At 40.5% G+C, this 22,762-nt stretch overlaps 1 protein-coding gene and 1 long non-coding RNA gene across 29 annotated transcripts in view; one reads left to right on the plus strand and one right to left on the minus strand.

Moving 5' to 3' along the window:
- Positions 1-21,952, minus strand: part of LOC119565580 — a 28,437-nt gene extending 6,485 nt beyond the window's left edge. Inside the window, exons 1-2 of the long non-coding RNA XR_005224294.2 lie at positions 21,679-21,952; positions 1,072-1,150 (exon numbers count right to left, since the gene is read on the minus strand). This is a non-coding gene — a long non-coding RNA (uncharacterized LOC119565580). The remainder of the gene's footprint in view (positions 1-1,071; positions 1,151-21,678) is intronic.
- STAU2 (staufen double-stranded RNA binding protein 2) overlaps positions 1-22,762 on the plus strand; it is a 231,633-nt gene that overhangs the window by 34,447 nt on the left and 174,424 nt on the right. For all 28 annotated transcript variants that reach the window (XM_043539463.1, XM_043539469.1, XM_037892434.2 and 25 more), the window contains one exon: positions 22,305-22,464. In XM_043539463.1, the coding sequence (XP_043395398.1) occupies positions 22,305-22,464 (160 nt within the window). The remainder of the gene's footprint in view (positions 1-22,304; positions 22,465-22,762) is intronic.

The raw sequence follows: 22,762 nt of genomic DNA on the forward strand, positions 1-22,762 counted from the left end.
AGCACTAGTTCAGTTTTGAAGAATTTCATGTGATGGGACTGCCTTATGAGTGTATGTCACACGAGGTGGTAATATTCATGGGATACATTTCATTTAACATCCGATGAAGTGAGCTGTAGCTCACGAAAGCTTATGCTCAAATAAATTTGTTAGTCTCTAAGGTGCCTCCTTTTCTTATTTCATTTAATATGCACCTTTGACAGCTTTGCTGACACTTTTCATTTTCATCCACTCCCCTTGGGACTACTTCCTCCTGTATTTACATCACATACTACAGACTAAGGGGCATATTGTACTGCCTCTCTATAGGTACAGTAGATGGGAAAGGGTGCTGGGAGCCTTTCTCCTTGTCCATCTCTCTCTCTCCATCATCACCACACTCTCCTGCTTCCCTGAACTCATGGACTGCTCCTGGATAATGCCACTTGCAGTGCCATCTCCAAAGCAGCAGGGTGGAAGCACAATCCTGCCTCCCGCACTGGCTAGTAGATTTAATTAGAGAGAAAAGATTGTATTGTGTAAAATAAATTAAATCTGCTGGAACATTCTAACTTTATGGTGTATCTCACATGATCCTGCAGTTAAAGACTGTATCCTACTGTATACTTCCAAGGGGACAAAGCTAAGGCTGAGCGTGCTTTCTTAATTTTGACATCGCCAGACTTTTGAATGCTTAGCAGTGCAACCTTAACGTTCAGTCAGCTTAATTTATTCTGTGGAAATTATATAAATGTAAGTAGAGGAAAATCAGGACAGAAGAATAGAGTAGTGAAATGCTACAAGCCACGTTTTCAAATGTGGTTGCATTTCAGGAAACTATATAAATCTACCCAGACCCATTGTATCCACAAAAAGCCCACAAAGGAGTATGTAGTGTCACATAGTTATCCAGTTAGTGCATTTAGGGTTAAATCCACTCACTTAAGAGGGCCTTCACCAGGCTTTCCATGTTACATGAGCACCACTTTAACCCTTCAGGAGAATTGGTGTGGCTGTGGGGAGGGCTTCTGCATGCCATGAAGGGGACTCAAATTGAACCGTGAATAGGAGTAATGTATTAGGAAAACTTACAGTATTCATGAATTGTTACAGAGCGGCTCCTATCATTGTTTTGTGCATGACAATACTGATTTAACTCGCAGGAGTCTATCTGGAAAAAACAGAAGGAAAAGAATGACACAAGATAAGCCATCTGTCAAGGAATAATGGCAGGACTATTTGCATGAGTTTGCCTTCTCTCCAGCCAACCTACAAAACTGGTTTGGAGAGGGACAGGAAAAAGCCTATGAACGCTAAACAAAGGAACTCTGGAAGAATTAATAAGGGACTTTCTCTCAAGACAGGGAGAGGAATTGTTTTGGGGAATTAGACTGAGATGTGGGCACTCTCCTGGGATGTCTGGACAAAGCTAGGCATGCTTAAGTCACATCCTAGTATGGTAGGGCTTTAGGTAAGATGGATATGTTTCTTTCTTTTTCTTTAATGCTTTGTTTCTACTGCTAAATGAACAAATACTTTTGTTTTAAGAAGGCTGCATGATCATGATGTACACCAGTCACAAAATCCTGAATGGAAGAACTGCAGGTGCTTGAACACAGTCAGACCTGTAGATTAAAAATGGATGGGTGCTGAAGCCAGCACCAAGTCTAAGAGTGGGGGAGACTGCTGCAGGAGAAATAAAGGCATGAGGCCTAAGACCTAGGAGATGCACGGAGAGAGGCCATAGAGGGGATGGAGGTACAGCTAGCCCTGCAACCATGACCATTCCCTGCAGAATGAAACAGAAGTGAGGGTCACTGGATCTACAAATAGTCCAGTCCTGTGTGAGTGCAAGAGGAAAGTGGTAACTATTCAAACCTACACCAGGAATAGCTGTCATGAAAAGTCTCCTACACAGCCAGTGCATGGGATGGGCATCCCGTTAATTAACCCTAGCTTAGTTCCGCTACTAAATTCCAGTTATTTAGGCTATATGCACAGAAGGATGAGTCTCACACACAGTACACATGTATAAGCAAATGCAATTTTTTTGTGAACAAACAAAGTGGTATTGGCTGCATCCTATACAAGAAGAGAAGTGGATTTGAGAGGGCTAAAGGTTAAGGGAGGGCATAGTGACCTTAACCATGGAGAGTTAGGAGATAGATGGTTCAGATTAACAATTCAAGTAATGCAGCTAGAAATATTACTTTTAGACCACCAGAGGGCAATATGAATGTATCTGTTAGTATATGGATTTCACCACAGAAGCACTATCCAAAAAATCTTTTTTTGCTACAGTATAAGCTTTTATTACTTACAGTATAATTTCATAATCATCCCATACAGCAGTTGGGTTTGCTACAATGTTTTTTCTTGTAATAGTTTCTTCAAAGTTTTTTTTCCCCTATTAATGAGGTGAGACTGCAATGCAGTAACTTCAATAATATTTTTCCCCTTTAATGTGAATCTGATGTTGTGGAAGGTGCCAGCTTGACAGCAATGGAAACTGAAGTCTTTTGTTTATTCACAGAAAAAGTACAGCACAGGCAGCAGTACTATGAGTTTTCACTTATGTGCCTCAATCCTGACCTGGAGAGACCTCCTTAAAAAAAAAAAAAAGACTGTAATTTAGTCACCATGCCCATGCCAATCTAGTCATTATGCTCCATTCAAATCCCTGACATCTGACATTGATACCACTGTGGTGGAGATTTTTGGTGATGTGGACATTTGTTCACTTGAAACTGGATTGCGATCCTCAACTCATTTCACGTAGGCATTTGGACATTACCAAACAAGACAGGATTCTTACCAGTGATCTAGTAGTGAAGGCTTTTGTATATTCCATTGCTATTCCCCTGAGTAATCTAGTCTACCTCTAATGCAACAATTTAATATACAATCCATTAACATTCTGATTTTTAGTGAATGATTTTTTGTTGTTCTTCTGCATACTACATTTTATTCCCCTGGCCTGTTTGTCTCCATATTTGCAGTCATCACATGCCTCCCACACAGATACATTGTTATAAGGAAAGTGTTGAGTACAGCTGTGCCAGTGTTTTTCTTTGCTAGTATTTGTTTCTAGGAAAGGGAAAAAGGAGAAAGTCAGTCCATTTCCTGTGGTTTAAAATGGCAGAAACATCTGTTTGCCTTAAGATTGTTGTCTGTAGAGTACAGTGGCAAGGGAGACTGCAGGTGATGAGTTTTGCTATTGCCAGTAGCTATTACTTTAGATAATGGTGATTAGGACAGGCAGCTGTAGAAAACGTTTGCCTAAGTCTGTCAGAAAAAGGCAGTACTTTATGTACTTCTGTAATAAAATTTTTGACAGACAACAGTTAATTTCTGTAGTTTATTAAATCCTAAAAAAAGTACTGTGAAAAGTATTTAGGGTCTGAAAACCCAGCTCCCACTGTGGAAGGACTTAAACCAACAAAAGCCACAAAATTCATTGTGAAAGCCGTCTTTCTACACTCACCCCATGAAAACAAAGTATCACAGTGCTCAGAAAACAGTATTAGGCTGTGCTGCATTGATGTGTATTCCTTGACCTGATACAGTATGAATGGAATAATTATGATTAATCAATGCTGTTGCTATCTTTCAGTGGGATTTTCTGTAGTATCTATGCTATGCATTTAATATGTTAAGCATCAAGAATATATGCAGTATTTATTTGTATTATTACATTTTAAAAAGATCAAAGAAAGTTATTGAAGTTGAAAAGTCCAATACCTGAAAGTTAAGAAATGACAGATTTATGATTGCCTGTACAGCCATGATTCCGTCCCCTTGTGTATCCTCCGTGTTTGCTGAATGAGGCAGTGGTTGTATGGAAAAGTAGTATATGGTGATGTAATTAATGACTGTGGATAAAATTTTCAAAAGTGTGTAGGTCCTATTTTGAAAAATGACATAGGTACTTAGCAACCTGGGTGCCTAAGGGTACATCTACACAGAAAAAAAAAATAAAATCCACTGCAGTGAGTCTTTGAGCCTGGGCCAACTGACTCAGTCTTCCAGTGCGGGGCTAAAAACATCAGTATAGACTTTCCCGCTTGGGCTGGAGCCCGACTTCTGAAACTCAGTGAGGGGGAAGGGCTCAGAGTTTGGGTCCCAACCTGATTTGGAAACGTCTGCGCTACTATTTTTAGCTCAGCGCAAGACCCACAAGTCTGATTTAGTTGACCTGGGCTCTATCACTCGTTGCCCTGGTTATTTTTTAAATTCTGTGTAGACATACCCTCAGTGACTTCGATGGGATTTAGGCTCTCAATTCACTTAGAGTAAAAATTTCTAAAGTACCTGTTTTATAATGCATGTGCTAAGGGTGGCAAATTAAGATTCCATGGACTTTCCAGTGTTTGAATTTGCAACCTAAATAATGTTCTTTTAATGTATGTATTTCCTAGTTTTTTTTTTTTTAAGGAAAAGGATAAAAACAAATTATGTTATGTACAACCCCTCCAGCAGGCATCATCACCAGGGTTTGAACCCTGAACCTTCGGCACTGTAGCACAGACTTCTACTGCAGGACTCTCTATGTTAGCTGACAGCATGAGAAGGCTGCTATCCTGGGATTGGGATGGACTGCTGGTGCCATGTACTATATCTGGAAGGTAGTCAATCTCTCTCCCCCACTACACACAGGGGGAAGTGGGAGGTTCCGGTGCCATGTGGTGTCCCCAAAACAGGTTGGGGGGAATGGGACACTGAATCCTTGTGCCAGTTGGGTGTTATGGGGGAAATCTTGTCCGACTGTCTCCCTTGTTGCTGTAGCTGCTCTGGTGGCATCCAGGCATTCCCAGTGCAGTGCTGTTGGTACTAGAGCTGCTGCTGCTCTGGTAGTTGCATGGGCCCAGCTTTAGACAGTTAAAGTTGAGTTCTCATGTCAGCAGGCTGCCAACATTTTCCAGAGGGATGTAAGCAAGAGAGAGGCATTATTTAATAGTTTGTAACTCAGCAAAACCTGAACGGCATTTCATGGGAAAAGCAAAAGGCATGTCTCTAACTCCAGGGCTTTGCCTCTGCTCCATTTCAAAGGTCTGCTGCAAAGAGTGGAAGTGTTAGAGCTTCTAACAGAAAGGTCATAAGGATCTTTAATGGAAAGTGTTACGCAGCCTAAATATAGAGATCACTACCGGCTCCAACTATATGGCAGTTACTGCTTGTACACATAAGCCACTTTTAAAAAGTCCAGTTACTTGGGGTTGAACAATGTGTGTGGAAGAAGGGGTATGGTTAACTGCCTCGTCAGCATAGTCCCTTCCCCTTCCCAGAATCCTGCACAGAGCTCTCTGTGGAGTCAGGTTCCAGGGCAGGGGAGTGGGTGGGATGTAGGTTAGGCCCACATTAGGAGGGGGCCAGGGTTGAACATCTTCCCCCACAATACCCTTCAGAGTTTCCCAGGGAAAGATATTTACAGCCTCAGGTAGCCCCCACCCCATCTGCACGAAAAGTGTCTGTGCAGCCAGTATCGGCACCTTTCAAAGCACTGTCAATACTCCAGGCTTCTGTGTAGACTCATCAGGATCAGTTACCTATGTAGGACCAGGGTCATGATCAGGGAGGAAAAAGCCGCTGCTTGGATTCAGATGAACGATAGGACTCTTCCGATCATGTCAAATATATCTGTACTGAAGAGGAGAGCAACTGTGCATGCAGGGTTTGATTTTCCCTCCGTTTCTGAAGAATCAGGCTAAGGTGGCTGACTTTGAATTCGTGCCCATTTAGTAGACTGTGGTGTCCTTCTGCTTTATTTTGGACCATTTGCTCAAGGTGGTAGGGAAGATACGTCAGACCTCTGCTCCCATCTTGAAGGCAGTTGAGAAAAAGTATTTCCTCCCCAAGGATGCTCCCAGCTACACTTCCAACCCCAAAATGATAGTTTGAGGTAGCTGTTGCTAGAGCAAAGACTGGCTGAACGCACATGGTTCTGAGCCGTGGCATTGAGATTCATTTGGATCAAAGAGCTTACCAAACTGCAGTTGCAACCCTTCATCTTGTGGACTTCCAGGCCTTTGTGGCCAAAGAGTAGGTTAAGCTCTGGACAGTGACCTTTCTCAATCTTGGTTGAGTCTCTTTGCCGTGACAAATCCCATGGTTTTTTTTTTTTTAAAAGAGTAATACAGGAGAGTATGGATCTGGCCTAGCTACAACTTGGGTGAAACAGAAGAGAGAGAGTTGCTGAATGGGGTGGATTCCAGTAGTTGAGCATTAATTCAAGATTAGCAATGTTATTAAAGATACCTCTCTACTCCTACTAAATAGTCCCGTTTCTTCAACTAAGGATTATATTAGCCCTTTTAGACACAGTATAGCCCTGGGAGCTATTGTTAAACTTTGTTGTTGTTCTCCACCATGCTTTTCAGGATATAGTCCCCAGTTATCCTGGAATTATGCCCTGCATTCTTTGTTCCCAGATGTATGACCTTGCATATGGCTGTACTAAATCACATTGTTGCATTGTGCCCGATTTATCAAATGATCCAGTTTGCTCTGTATAAGTGGCCTGTTCTTGTCATCATTTGCCACTCTAGTAATGTGTGTGTCATCTGCAAATGTTATCAGTCACAATTTCGTATTTTCTTCCATACTTATGCCTACTAGAATTAGAAAATTGTAAGTATTTAAGTAGAAGTGGAGTCTTCCTTTGGAGCCCATCAGTGCTACTTTTTAACATGTTGGTGGAATCAGTGCTGGGCAGCATGAGATGTTCTCTACTTCCCATGGACAGGACTGCTGTATCTCAGGGTTATGAATCTCTCTTCATGGTATAATCAGTAAGAGATTCAGGGCAAGAACTGCTGTTGGGTTGTATTGGTTGTGGAGGTACAATGCAGTGGAAGTTACAGTCCTTAAGCTGCCATGTAGAAGATGATGTGCCAAACTCTTCTCTCATTCACATTAATGCAACTTGAAATCAGTAGGCTTCCATTCCTGTAAGTGGGAACAGAATTTACCCCAATGTACTTTAGTTATGTAAACTTACATTGGGCTGATGAGCAGGAAAAACTTGTCTTAAACTTTCATCTTTTTACTTTATCTACTTCAGTTATAATATAAATAATTTTCTGTTAAGTCGTACGATTGCGCTAATTTCTACATGTAACATTAACAGAGTAAACATATTATGGAATTAAATGAGTGAGGCATTTCATCCTTTAATTTACTTAGTCACCATGTTGGCAAGTACCATGGTTTTTCAATGTGAATTTCTTATGTAGGAAGAAAATGATACTGCAGTGAGATATGCAACATTGTTTATGTTCTTTTACTGTAATGAGTATTTGGAAGACATTCTCAGTAACCCAGTCTGCATGCTTGTAAAGATTAGTGAGTAATACAGTTCATGGGAAATTGTATGAGCTGAAGTAGATAAGAGCTTGAGATGTTTGTCTTCTAAATGTCTGCTTTAGCTTTTAAATATACAGAGTACATCACAATTTCATTATCATTTTTCCTTTTATTCCACTTTTGTGTCATAGAGGGGAGCATTTTCTTTTAATTATATTTACCTTCCCCTTCAGCACTGTAGACTTGACTTTTTCTAATGCCCTCATCTTCTATAGAGAATATTTTTGTTATGTTTTTGACGTTGCTTGTGCTATTTTGTACTCAAGAATGAGTTGCAATTGGGGGCTGTTTTCATTGTTATTTGGTTGATGGATAAAAATGCTTCTCCAAAGGCTAATAACATTTTGCTCTGTGGCCTACTCTCTTCTTGACTTTGACTGTTGTTTTTCACTTCTCTTTTTCTATCGCAAGCCATACTGAACAGATTTCTTTCTTCCAAAAGTACCTAAATAATGTGCCAGGAATGGCAGACCTCACTCATTCAGACGTAGAAGCATTTTGATAAACATAACACTTCATATCTTTTTATTGCCCTATTTTTGCCTCTTGCAGATTGCTGAGCGATTTTGTACTTTTACTTCATACCTGCATGCAGTTTTCAAAATTCAGCCAGTCCCTAAAAACAAATTAAATAATGAATTCAGAAATAAAAGCTGGCTATAAGCAAATAGGGCTGCAGATGCAGTACCTAAATTGTACCTAACAGCTGGAATCAGCGAGATTTGCAGAATTAACGCTGTGCAAGCCATCACTCTAACTGAACACTTTTCAGTAGTAAATGTAATGCTCAAGTCAAGCTGATAAATGCTAATTTATTACTGGTGTACTGGACTTCACAAAATTGCATTCACCTCCATCATTGTTAAACTGACTATGTAAGAAATGGACATGCAGTTTCTTTTTAAGCGTTAAGTTCTTTGGCAGAAGTTTAAGACTCTATGATGGATTTTCTTTTTAATGCACTTACCTTCATTCTAAATAAAGGAAAACAAATTGTATCTCGTAGCCTCGTAAAATTTTAATTCTGCATCTATGACTTAAATAAAATAATATCTCAGTTGATTCACAACTTAATAAAAATAATAGAAAATCATGTGAGGACGACTCTGCCAAACAGTTTCATACTGGATTATAAAACGGAGCACAATGGATTTTATTCATCTTGGGTGGGATCTTGCTTTTGAGAATATGGCAAATCACTAGAGAAGAAACCCAGAAGGAAGCAACTCCTTCTCTTCTGTGTTTAAATGCTGAATAATTGGTTTTGTTGTTTGATTTTGGAGGAAATGAATTATCATTGATCCACTTCCTCGTAACTGTGACCTACCCATAGACCAAGATTCAGCATTGTTCCTGAATTTCAATTTTCAGCTAGGTATAAACAGAAACTGGATGCTTGGCTGGATACTTTGATTTTATGTGCAATGCTGAGTTAGGAACTGCCATACTGGATCAGACCAGAAGTTAACCTGGTCCAATATCCTCTCTTCATATGGAAGACTTCCCATGCACTGATGATTTTCATTACTTTTCTATTTCTGTGATATCTTTTTTGAGATACTGTATCCTGTTCTGGTCACACTATCTGCTCTTGTACTGGAGAAGCCTACAAAACAAAGGGCCTTCCTTGTTCTGTTGGGAATTAAGGCTTGTTCTCTTGAAGGTATGGCAACTTCTTGGGCTGAGAGGGAGTGTGTCAATGTAGAAAGTTTTGGCAGGTTGATATGTGGCAGACTAGCCTCATATTCACCAGGCCTCTCCAGGTGGATATATGTGCTTCATTTGGATGGTGTAATGTGAATTTAGTCATCTTTAAATCTCAGGAAAAACTTCCTAACTGTAAGAACAACAAGACAATGGAACAGACTGCCTAGGGAGGTCGTGAAAGCTCCTTCACTGGAGGTTTTCAAAAGGAGGCTGGATCGCCATCTGTCTCGGACAGTTTAGACCCAACAAATCCTGTATCTTGGCAGGGGGTTAGACTAGAGGACCCTTGTGGTCCCTTCTAACTCTGTGGTTCTATGATCTTTAACCATGAGGTGTGGGTTTATTAATTCACTCGCACCCTTGGGCTCTGTGACTTCTTTAGTTATTGATGAAAACAGGAGTCTGCTACTTCCACAGGTGGGTGTGGCAAGCCTTGGCAGAAAGATGTTTTGCAAAGGGCTTACCCTAACTAGAGATATCCCCTCTGTAATACAGTTTTGATACATCAGATTATAGTTCAGAAATTGTAATATAATGGAAATACAATAATTGGTGGAGGAAGGCAGGTGCTGCAGCAGCACCAAGGCTGGGTCCTGATTGGATGAGCTACCTGAATCAGCAGCCATGGAGGAGTAGCCCATTATTCCAGATAGTGGGAATCTTTTGCAGAACATCAGTTTATAAGTGAAGGAAACTTTTTTCCATACTTAAGTAAGGACTGTAGGTGGAGATGAACTTTACAGTGCTCTACTTGGGTTGTTTCTGAACACTTTTAATACAGAATGGTACCATTTCCGAAGTCCTTGCACTGGAAAGGCTCCCACTGAAGCCAATAGGAGATTTGTCTGAGAAAGTTATTGATGATCAGATCCAGTGACAAGACATAAATACAAATTAAAAAAAAAAAAAGACAAAAAACTGAATGTTCGTTTAATTTTGGCACCTGTTTCTGGTCACATTGAAGTAAATGGCAAAACTCCCTTTTCTGCTTCTTTTTTGTTTTATTTCCATGAAGGGTATCTGATTTCCTGTCTTTTCTTGCTTTTTGTCATAATCGCTATGTTAGCGATCACTCTCTTTCTATTTACCTTCCTACAGCTTAATGCGTGAAGTTTGCCAATTTTGTACCTGTGGAATTCTAGGAGAATTTCTCAAGGATGTTGGCATCCATTTAGAAAATAATCATTTGCTGTTTATTAATAAAGATTTCAGGCAGTTAATTGACTTTGACCTATGATTAGATTTGACAGTTTGCAAATTAGTCTTCAACGTATGCTTTTAAAAAAACATTCTGGCTTGTGTAGGAGATGTGAAAATGGAACACAATCTTCCATCTACTGGCCACTTCAGACACATTATGATAAAATATAAATGTGTAGCTTATTATTATTTAATAAGAACTGTGGAATTCTGTCTGTTTTGCATGATGATGAGCTGCATTATTTGCTTTTTGTGGCATAGTGCTTTGTAGTTTTATTGTTTTTAAAGAATTTGACTTATTGGCAGCTATAGGGGTTTTTTATGCCTTGTTTGGAGACATGAAAGAAATGAGAATGGCTGTGTGAAATACACATTTAAAAGATTGCTTTTTTGGTTGCATCCACATTCGATATCTCAGTACACCGGAATCTATGTCACTTCCACTGAATCAGTGGGATGCCTTGATGAGACAAAGGATTCTCTTTTCAGATTTTTCCATTTTTTTTAAAGGGATATAAGAATTCTGTGCCCTTGCAGAAATACTTATTCTTCAGGTTCTCTCTCGTTCGCTCTCATTCTTCCCTTTCAGATCCATAGAAATAAACATTTATTGTTAGTAAAAATGGTTTTAGAGGCAGAATTTTGTAACGTCAGTGCCTGTTCACATTAATGCATTTCTTTCAATGGAAGAGGAGTCCTGCATTTTGAAATCTCATGCAAAGATTATTTAAAAATAATTTTTAATTTCTAGGTGCCTCTGGTTTATAAGCATCTTAACAAAAGTAAACTAAGGCAATACGCTCAGATAAACACCAGAGCAGGAACCAGACAGGCAACCTTGTTCTTCTCTCTCTCTCTCTCTCTCTCTCTATCTCAATTCTTTCCCTCATATTGCCATTGCTAATTTCTGTTGGTTCTTTTCCCTAAAACCTTAGTCTATGCTCTGATCATCTCCTGCCTTTACTACTCAACTTTGTCCTCTCTAGCCTCCTCCTCCCACTTCAGTTCTCACACTTCAACATAACTGCTTACCAGTTTCTTCCAGCACTCCCACACTCATTGATTGTAACCCACTGTGGGTGGTAAGATAGCACAGTTAAAGCCAGGTCCCCTTCTCTCTGCATTAGACAGGTAGCTAAAGATTATTCCATCTGGCATAAGGGACAGGGAGAAGCCATGTCAGGAGCAGGAGGAGGCATGCAAAGAGTGAATCTGCAGAATGGTCCCTAAGGGACTGTTCCAGATGGTGTAAATTAGACCAGGTCTGTGGCTGCTCACATTTGAGACAGGGGCTAATTTAGTCCCTGACTGCCCCCAGGACTCGGGGTGATGGAAAGGTAGTTTAGAACCACTTTTGCCTCCCACCTCAGCTGTGTTAAGTGAGCTGCATGCAGTTGAGAATTTGACCCTTAATCTGCTAAATTCCCCTTCCTAGTCAAACTGCTTCCTGCTCACAACTCTCCATCATACAGTGCATCCTCCTCTCCTTCGTACTTCACAAAATGACCTCAGCAACTCTTCTAGCTTCCTCTCAACACATCTGGACACATACCACTTCTCTCAGCACAAGTATCCTTCCCTATGGGGAGTAGCAGTTCCTAAATAGTTTTGGGTGTTGGGACTGTAAAGATGTGTTGCCTCCTGCCCTAGCTATTGGGTGTTTTCTCTGTATGGCAGGAGAGACTGAGCAGCTATCCTTAGTATCTGTGATGTGCGTAGTGGGGATTCCTGCCTGGGAGTGTCCAAGGTATTAGCCTTCTTATGGGGACACACTTACAACTTTTAACTGTTTGTAACTGAGCGAAGGGACAATTCTATTGTCTGTGTTCCCCTGCCTCGGTTATAATTTTAGTGCAGGTGGGGCCTTTTCAGAAAAAGCAACTGAAGCTTGCAGTGAGACAAGCATAAAAGAGAAAGTAAGGAGAAAAATATGTAACAAGTTTGAAGGAAACTCAGAAGTGACAGGTAAGTATTGGGACATGAAACAGGAAGATTACCAATCAACTATTAGAATAAAACCAAGGTTAGATGAGAAGAATGTGGGGTGGGGTGGGAGTATTGGTAACTTTTAAATAGGGAATGCCTATATTTTGTTTTAAGTATTCAGCTTATATGCCACTCTTTCATCAGTGCATCAGAAGCTCTCTTTCATAATTCGTTTTCCCTTGTTCCCTTCCTTTTTACTTCATCTCGTTCCTTTTTCATCTCCTCCATCCCCTCCTGCTTGCTCTATTTTTCTGTGTTTTTTAAATAGTATCCAGGCTGGCATGGAGCCATTACTGCCACTTTGAAAAGTGCATTTCTGAGTTAGGAATGCATTCAGTTTCTGAATGTGCTGAATCAGCCTCTGGAGCTGAATGAAATGAAAAATGAACAGTGAATAGCCAGTGCAAGGAAATTGGCACAACATGAACGTTGTATTACCCGTTAACATAATCTGTAGTTTTTAAAGTATTCAACTCTTACTGTCCATGATTTTCTGTTGGTCCTGGTGACAGCTCTGATGAGCCAGTTGGCCTTTGCTCATTGACTATGTAAATATTTTATCTTTGCTATCAGAGAAATGGTGAATGGCATTATGCGGTATTAAAATTCCATTTCAGTCCTGTATGCGTATCACACAATTTGTTATATGTGCATGATAATATTGTTGTCTACTTGTTACCCAACATCACTTGAAAGATTCTACTCTAAATAATGCCTCATTTGTTTATTCCCTAGCTTTTCCTCATTGGAAAAGTGTGATATAAATTAAATAATAATTCTCTAGTTTTTATATATTCATTTTATTCTGGTATAGCAATTAAATAGTTATCTAATTTTCAGAAAATTGTTTGGTTTGCTTTTAACACAATTCATAGTTAAAGGACATAGACTTTCAGCTTTTTTCCTTTTAGCAAGTGCAGATTGTGCCCGTCAAAAATATCAGCCAGATCCTCAGCTGCTGTAAATCAGTTTAGCTCTACTGCAGTAAGTGGAATTATACCTGGATACACCAGCTGAGGTTCTGGCCTGTGCCAACAGTTTTGTGCACACAGTTAACAGCAGACACCAACTATTGGTAGTTAGATGTCAAATTACCTGATTTGCCCTTATTAATTGTCTCCCAGATTTGTGAGTGCAAATGATGGAATTAGTTAGATGCCTAAAAGCTAATATTTGACCTCCAGTTCACTGCAAACATAGGAATATGGGTGCACAGTTTTGAAGGTTCAGATTTGTGACTGGAAAACCAGAAGCCAGTTTTTGAAAACCTGAGACACAGAGTCAGGTCAAGTGGGTACTTAAACTGTGGGTAACAAATATTTGAGGGCAGTTTTTGAAATGCATATTCTGTGCAGACTTTGATTAAAAAAATACTTAGTGTTTCCTTAATAATTTCTGCATACTCAGGTGATGAGATTTTTTCCAAGCTTCTGAAAATTTGAAGGGTCTTGTGTTGTTTTTTCTGCCTATTTTGAAAGCTCAATTAAGGTAACTTTAAATCTCTATATGTTCACATACTTTAGCATCACAATTATGGTTTTTAATTTTTGGCATAGGTATTCCGTTACTTGTGGATTTCCCAGGAGCAGATCAAAATACAGATTTCACAGGCTGGTTATGGTAGAAGAACTAGGAAAAAAAACCAGAATTGATAATATACTGGTGATTATAAATTCTTAAAGTTTTAATTTTCAGTCTGGCCTTGAAAGTTGAATGTGCTTGAAAGGGGAGCGTAATCTGGGATGAGTAGAGATGATTCGTATAGTTTTGTAATTCTGTGTATGTGGTGTAGGGGAAATCAACATTAGGAAAAGAGAAAACAGTTCTGTGCCATATAAATAAAACTATTGAATGTGAATTTCAGGGAATTACCTTTCTACTCAGTAATGGATGAGCAAGGCTATATGTGAAATATAGTGCAGTGTCTTCCTCGCTTTACTGTAAAAATGATATTGTAGAAATAGATCATCCAGAAGAGGACAACCAGATTGATGCCAGAGTTAGTAGATTTTAATTCTCTAATGAAGTTAAACAGAATAGGTCTGTATTTGGAAAAGAGGGCCCCTTTGCTCCCATGTGTGGGAGTAAACCTGTGGAAATAACCATAAGGAGGGCTGTGAAGAGAGGAATGTGGTTACACTGGATGCTATCCTTCTTCGCTCACATCTGCAAGAGATCCATGTGGCTAACGGGTTGCTTAGAAAAATGGGGCATGGCCACAGAACAGCTGCACTAAGCAGCTTGCTCCCCAGAGGAACTTCAAATGTTATGGAGAAAAAATTCTGTTCAGTTAATGTGGCTCTAACTCCCCTGAATGCTCTGTGACACTCTATTCTCGCATTTGTAAGGGTTACAGAATGTAACCGTAGGCTGGGCAGCAAATGTGAGAATGGCTACCAGCTTGGCTATGTGGACACAGGGAAGGAGAGGCTAGAGAGAAGCCTGGAGGGAAAGGCCCTGGCGATGGACAGCTCCGATCTGCTGAATTGATTTCCTATAAGTTTCTGGATTTCCACATGTTTAAGTGGCCCTACCTGCTGGCCACTATCCTTTGTTTCTATATCTAGACATATGGAGTGTGGAAGAGTATGCCACTTACCCCTGCTCTTCTGGAGCTGAGTGGTAATAGGGCTTATTTCTTTCTCTTTACATAGGAGGAAGAGAACATAATTGAGCCATATATATTTTTGATAGGTATAGAGAGGACAGATGCTAGAATAAGGATGTGAAATACAAGAACAAGGAACCTAAGGAAGAGTTGGACAGTGTTGGCAGAAGTTGTTTACACAGAATTACAATAGGATGAATGATTAAGGGAAGCAAGAAGAAGACATAGCATAAGTAGTTTTTAAAAGGAGTTGGAAAAGTGTCTGGAAGAAATATTGCAGGGATCACTGCTTAGTCAAATGGGGAATAAATCTAAGCAGACTTCCCAATCTCATTGAGCTTCAGATTGCACTTATTTTTTACAATGATAATGTGAAGAAATTTGCCATTTCTGAAACATCTATGCCATTGGAAATCCACAAAAATACAGGAAATGCAAAATGTATTATGCTGTAATATCAACATATACTAATACTTTATTTGTTTTTGTGTATGTGGATTTGATGGCCAAAAAGGAAGAGGCCCCAAGGGCTCTTTAGTATGCAATTAATATTTTGGCCAGAAGAGCACCAGATTGTTTCAGTATGCTTATATGTTATGACATCATATTCCAGTAAAATTATAATGAACAGAAATTTTGTTTGTCTCTGTGGCAAACCAAAATGAGTTTTGTAATTGTCAACAGACCTTGGTGATTTATTTAATTATACTGGCGCCCGCTCACACCAACTTAGTTAAGAGTCTGTCAGCATTTCTATTATGAACCCCTATTTTCAGGGTTTATAACAAGCTGTAAACATTTGTTCATTGCTGAAACTTGGCATACGGGGTCACAGTTAAGGAGCAAATTTCCAATATCAGGTTGTCCATTCTTAAGTGATACCAGTGGAGTCAGCTACAAAGTAGCCTTCTCTTCTGGGGAGGGCCTTTCTGATTCTAGTAAACTTACAGAGAATAAAGAAAATCTGCTTTTCAGTACGTTATCTGCAGTTTCCTGCCCTGATGGGCTGGTAGGACTTACCGAATCTATTAGAACAGTAGTAGTCAAATGTTTTTAGGTTGCAGTCCACTTAAACTAGAGATTGTCTCACGGATACCAAATCTCTCATTTCCTTGTACCATAAGCACATTCCTTTTGGTTCTTAATTATTCATAAAGGTAATATTAGGATAGCATCAAGGAGACAAAGATGAAAATAACTTGATTTAATATGTGGCTGCTTGGTGAAGTGCTTTCATTCTGTTGCTATCATATTTATGTCTTCTCAGTGCATATAGAACTTGTTTTCAGTGCTGAATCTCCCAGTGTTATCAGAAGCCGCCGATGTTCTCTGCGGGTCACTTTGTAATTTGGTTCTGTGTCATACACTTGTGTTGTCTGGAAATCTGATTAGGGATGAATTTTCATGGAAGAAAAACTTGACTAAGGGAATAGGAAGCAGCCATGCAGAACACAGATAGGTGCTTATTCTTTTACGTTTAGCTAGTTGAAAAAGCCTCCAGAAACCCAAAAAATCTGGATTTGAAGTCTAATATGTAGTGTTGCTGTAGAGATGTATAGTTTTAGTCTCCTGGTTTTAGAGAGACAAGGTGGGTGAGGTAATATCTTTTACTGGACCAGCTTCTGTTGGTGAGAGAGACCAGTTTTCAAGCTTATACAGAGCTCTTCTGCAGGTCTGGGAAATGTACTCAGAGAATATGTCTACACAGCAATTAAACACCTGTGGCTGGCTCATATCAGCTGACTCAGACTTGTGGTGGTTGGGCTACGGGACTGTAAAATTGTGCTGTAGACGGTTGGGGTTGGGCTCTGGCTCGGGCTCCAGCCTGAGCCCTGGGAACCTCCCACTTCGGACATATGAGCCAGCCTGAGCCCCGCAGCCTGAGTCAGCTGACATGGCCTAGCCACAGGTGTTTAATTGTTGAGTAGACATACCCAGAACGTCACAGCTAAATACAAAGTGGAACAAATTGTTTAGCATAACATCTCTCCAGTCATAAGGGGGAAAACAAAAAAGGGGGGAGTTGGGAATTAAGTGGCTTATAGATTGTTGTAATAAGCCATGAATCCAATGTGTCTATTCAGGCAATGATTTTTAGTATCCAGAAAAGTTATGAATTTAAGCCCACAGCATGGGCGGCAGGTGAACGTGTCGTTGGGGGAGGTTAGCCCCTGGCCCCTCCCACTCTGACTGAGGCCCTGCCCCTCCTTTTCCACGCTCCCTCCCCCGCTGGAGACCAGAGCACATCTCTCCTCCCCCACAGCTGCCAGACCCCCCGTGCGCTCCCAGCCCTAATGCACCGGGCAGGTGGCGTGGTCCCAGCGGAGGGGTGGCGAGGCGGTCTCAGCCCCGGGCCTTATGCACACCAGCCCCAGCCTGCCTGCCTCTCAGCCACAGAAGAGCGAGAAGGGAACTAGAAGCAGGCAGGAGGGGGCTTGAGGGCGGAGCTTGGGTGGGGCCATGCCAGGCTGTTTGGGGAGGTACCACCTTCCCCTGCCTATGCTACTTGCTGCCCATGGCTCCCTGGCTCATCTTTTGAAAGTGTTGTGCAAGTTTCCTTTGAGGATGAGGTATGAGAGGCCAGGTATAGAGCGGTCGCATTGTGAAAAGTGGTCACCCACAGGTGATATGGGTTTTTTGTCTTTTATCATTTTTCTGTATGAATTCATTTGAGAGCATAGTGACAACCCTTCCCACCCTCCTGTGACTGGAGAGGTGTTGACAGGCCACTTCACCTTGAATGGTCCCTTGAACTATGTGTTAACTACTTATGCTAAACAATCTGTTCCATCTTGTATTTAGCTGAAACTCTGAGTACATTTCCTAGACCTGAAGAAGATCTCTCTCTTGCCAACAGAAGATATTACCTCATCCACCTTGTCTTTTGAAATCTAATAGGAAGTGTTACTGTCTGAAGACTGGTTTCAGAATAGCAGCCATGTTAGTCTGTATTCACAAAAAGAAAAGGAGTACTTGTGGCACCTTAGAGACTAACAAATTTATTTGAGCATAAGCTTTCGTGAGCTACAGCTCACTTCATCGGATGCATTCAGTGGAAAATACAGTGGGGAGATTTATGTACATAGAGAACATGAAACAATGGGTGTTACCATACATGCTGTAGGGAGAGTGATCACTTAAGGTGATCTGTTACCAGCAGGAGGGCGGGGGTGGGTGGGGAGGGAGAGAAACCTTTTGTAGTGATAATCAAGGTGGGCCATTTCCAGCAGTTGACAAGAATGTCTGAGGAACAGTGGGGGGGGGGCGGGCGGGCGGGCGGGGGAATAAACATGGGAAAATAGTTTTTACTTTGTGTAATGACCCATCCACTGTATTCAAGCCTAAGTTAATTGTATCCAGTTTGCAAATTAATTCCAATTCAGCAGTTTCTCATTGGAGTCTGTTTTTGAAGTTTTTTTGTTGAAGAATTGCCACTTTTAGGTCTGTATTCGAGTGACCAAAGAGATTGAAGTGTTCTCCAACTGGTTTTTGAATGTTCTAATTCTTGACGTCTGATTTATGTCCATTTATTCTTTTATGTAGAGACTGTCCAGTTTGACCAATGTACATGGCAGATGGCATTGCTGGCACATGATGGCATATGTCACATTGGTAGATGTGCAGGTGAACGAGCCTCTGATGGTGTGGCTGATGGGATTAGGCCCTATGATGGTGTCCCCTGAATAGATATGTGGACACAGTTGGCAACGGGCTTTGTTGCAAGGATAAGTTTCTGGGTTAGTGGTTCTGTTGTGTGGTTGCTGGTGAGTATTTGCTTCAGTTTGGGGGGCGGTCTGTAAGCAAGGACTGGCCTGTCTCCCAAGATCTGTGAGAGTGATGAGTCATCCTTCAGGATAGGTTGTAGATCCTTGATGATGCGTTGGAGAGGTTTTTAGTTGGGGGCTGAAGGTAATGGCCCACCTTGATTATCACTACAAAAGGTTTTTTCCCCTCCGTTCTCCTGCTGGTAATAGCTCACCTTAAGTGATCACTTAACACCCATTGTTTCATGTTCTCTGTGTATATAAATCTCCCCACTGTATTTTCCACTGAATGCATCTGATGAAGTGAGCTGTAGCTCACGAAAGCTTATGCTCAAATAAATTTGCTAGTCTCTAAGGTGCCATAAGTCCTCCTTTTCTTTTTGTCTGAAGACTGACTGCTTCACCACTGTGACAGAAGCAGATCCATGGAGTGCCTGGGAGTACTCCATGGAGCACAGCTTGGGAACAGAAAATATACACCTGTTAGTTATCGTTGTGGTGATGCAAAAGACCCCAAATCATTGTACTGGCAGTTGATGTTTTTCTGTTCTTCATAACAAGATTATTCCGACTTGAAGTGCAGGGGAATCTTTCTTCTTTGTGAACAGAGTGGGGAGCCACAACATCTTTCCGCACAACTTCTTAATGTTACTTTGTGCCATTGGCTTTGTGATTCTGTTTGTAATGCAGCACCATCACATGTTAAAGACAATGTAAACATCACAGTGCACCTTAAGGCTGTTGTGTCATGATTATTTTAAGACTCTTGGTGACTCTGACACAATTTGTCCTCCTCCCCTGTCTCTTTCTCTCTTCCCCCATCTTGCCTGCTTGCTGGAAATTTGGAGTGTTTCTCCTCTCTCTCTACTCACCCTTTTCTAGGCTGTGTAGAGGCCTGGCAGCTTTAATCCAGTTCTTTAGGGTTTCATGTGCTGCTTGACATGTTCCTGGCAGTGTTCATGTTATCAGTGCTCTGCTCATTCTGCTTGAGACCAAGCAGAGTAAGAGGATATTAATCAAAACCATGTAAAAATTAATCACTTTGCCAATGCTAAAGAGCTGCACGAGGCTCTAGAGCCACAGGCTGAATATCAGTTTTCTCCATTATCTCATAAATAGCTCCCTAAACACACCATTTTTTTTTTAAAGGGCATTTTGTGGGACCTGAGTCTACAAAGCGAACTAAGGATCATATGCACCCCACTGTTGTGTGGCATGTAGGGGAGTGAAAGCATTTTAATTGTGCATAAAAGGGGTCATGGGAGAGTGTGTGATCTGTAAGGCAGCTGTGTGGTATGTTTTTCTGCCACACTAACTCCTTGTTTGAAGGGAAGTGTGGGAGACAAGGGGTATTGCCCAGCAGTGGGGTGAGGAGTCAGGAAAGTACTGCTCTGAATTGCATGTTCCCCTTATGTTGAACTGTACATCATTCAAACACCATTAAAGCAATCACGTGGGCAGATCCACTGCCAGAAACGCTATGCCAGCTGTGAGGGAGGTTTGTGGGGTATTGCCTTATTTTTTCCACTGGTCATTGGCAATTCTCATAGATGCACACTTTGGATAGGTAAGATGCAGTATGTTAGGTCACATTATTTTTTTAAATATTCCCTAAAAACAATATTATCTACTGAATAAAATAAATTGAACAACAGAAAATTGTTCATGTAATATCTAACAGGTGGTTGTAGTATTTTTTGTGTCTAAGTTTTTACTTGTCCTGTCTCATTTCTTTTTTAAAAATATAGAATGATCATTTTAATAGTAATTGATTACGGATATCATTGGTTCCCCCTCCCCACCCCCCCCAAAAAAGTTTAGTTGGGCTAGTATGTGAGGGAGTTCCAATCTATGAGGAAAAATAAGACAAAATATTAGAGCAATAGCAGTTCTAAACCCTAATAGGTCCCAACACCTACGTGAAAGTGTAAATCATGCATCAGAGAAAACAGGCACCTTCTGACAACAATAAAAATAAATTAGCATTCCCCAAAGTGTACTACAATTGGAGATGAGCCTGAGATGTAAAACGTTGGGCATATTTGGATCTAGTGTTTTGGTTCTGCACATTATAGATATATTAGAACTAACCACAAAGCTCAGGAAGATTGAGGTTTGGGTGTTGGTTCAGACACATCTGTACTTGCAGTCCACTACCTCAAAGAAAGACTTCAACCAACCTTTTGTTTAATTATCATAGAGAAATCCAAAAATCTTGACACAGATAGAATCATCATCTTGATAAGTCAGTATAGACGGAGATTAAAAAAAAAGGGAGAACATATCTTAATAAGGGTTGGCTATAATTCTCACATGGCTATTAGGTTACTATGTATTTTAAGAGAGATAAGAGAAGGGAAAAAAAGAAAGTAGTTCATCCTGGTTTTGAATTACATTCGCTTTGTTGTGATGTGCCTGTGTTGTGGCCAAACTATTTCACCTTCTCAGTCAACTATTTAAAGGTATCGTATACTCAGCACATAAATCAATTCTGATATGTTAATCTTTTCATGAAAGGAATGTTCAGAGTTTTAGAAGAAGACTAAGAGCTGTTTAATTATCTTCATCTAATGTCCTGAATCACTGGACTCAACAGAACTTTTCCCTATCTCTAGCCTCATTCCTGTAGAGCCTGCAGATCTATTCATCCATTTAGCTATCTGTGTTCTTATACTGGCACTTATCTCTGTACTATCTGAACACCAACAGTAATCTTTTTCCTTCTCAGCTCTGAATATAGAAGTGTGAATAAAGGTACAACAGTGGGAAAGTTTGGGATACGATACATACTAGAACATTTCATTTACTTCATCTTAGTTTTCCTGCAATATCTTCTCAAACACATCCATATACACCCACAAACAAACACTGTGAACCAAGTAAGGTAATCCTCCTACAGGCTGAACAGGAAGAAAGAGAGAGTGCTTATTATTTCTAGCTTTAGTACCTGGGAAGCACTCAGATACTACGGTAATGGAGCAGAGGTTCTTCCCACCCTCTGCAAGAAACTCTGATCTTGAGCTCCAAAAAGAGGTCCCCTGTCCAAATCCCAACCTCTTCATGCCTCCTTACCTATGACCTCTTCCTTCACTTCTTAGATTTCTTCACCTTCTCTGTGATCTCCGTAACAAGCAGACTCAGTGTCAATGCTCCCTTCCCAAGTTTTCTTTTCTAGCCTTCCAGCTCTCTCTATTACTTCTCCAATACCTGCAGCTACCTATGCACCTTCCAGGGCCCCTATTGGATAGACCCAATTATCCTGCTCCTTCCATATCTCTACCTTTGTGAAGGAAGGGAGCTACTTTTATGTAGCCCACCACACCTTTCACTGGAGTCTCCAACAATCATCAGCCCAAACAACTACTGCTCCCAGCATTTCTTTGGGCTGAAGCCAGAAACAGGGCAGTATGGGGCATGTGACCTGCCTTAAGGGGACAGTACACCTTGTCACAGGTCCATTTAAGTATTTAGTTAAAGTTATAGAAAATACTTGTTTGAATTGCAAACAGGATTGTTGGTGGGCTGGCTGAGAAATGCATAATATATTTTCTCATATATCCTTTACTGTGACCAAAAACGTGTATTGTCCATTTTAGTTATTACTGTACTGTAAATAAAAATCACATGCTATTTTCATAAATTGTATTGCGTGTTTTAACCCCTAACAAGGAATGAACTTGTTCTTTATTACTTCATAGGTATCACTGCCCAGTGCCTAAGATTTTTTATGTCCAATTGACTGTTGGTAACAGTGAGTTTTTTGGTGAAGGAAAGACTCGTCAAGCTGCTAGACACAATGCTGCAATGAAGGCTCTTCAAGCTCTCCAGAATGAACCTATCCCAGAAAAATTACCTCAGGTTTGTGATTTAAAAACTTACTGAGCCTCGTTGTCAAACTTTGATACTCAAATCCCACATTTGGATGCTCATATCATTAAAAGGTTGTGGAAAAAAACAGCTTAGTGGATTTTTTCCAGAATTCTCATTCTCTCTCTCTCTCTCACACAGAAGTGTTTACATGCACAGAACATATTTTACTTTTTTTAAAAAATACTAGAAACAGGATGTAATTTCAATCTGAATGAAAACTGTTTTAAAATAACAGGTTAAAAAGCAAGTGATGAGAATAGGAAGGTTCTTGTTATACCTATGATGA

The sequence above is a fragment of the Chelonia mydas genome, chromosome 2, assembly GCF_015237465.2.
Source record: "Chelonia mydas isolate rCheMyd1 chromosome 2, rCheMyd1.pri.v2, whole genome shotgun sequence".
NCBI lineage: Eukaryota > Metazoa > Chordata > Testudines > Cheloniidae > Chelonia > Chelonia mydas.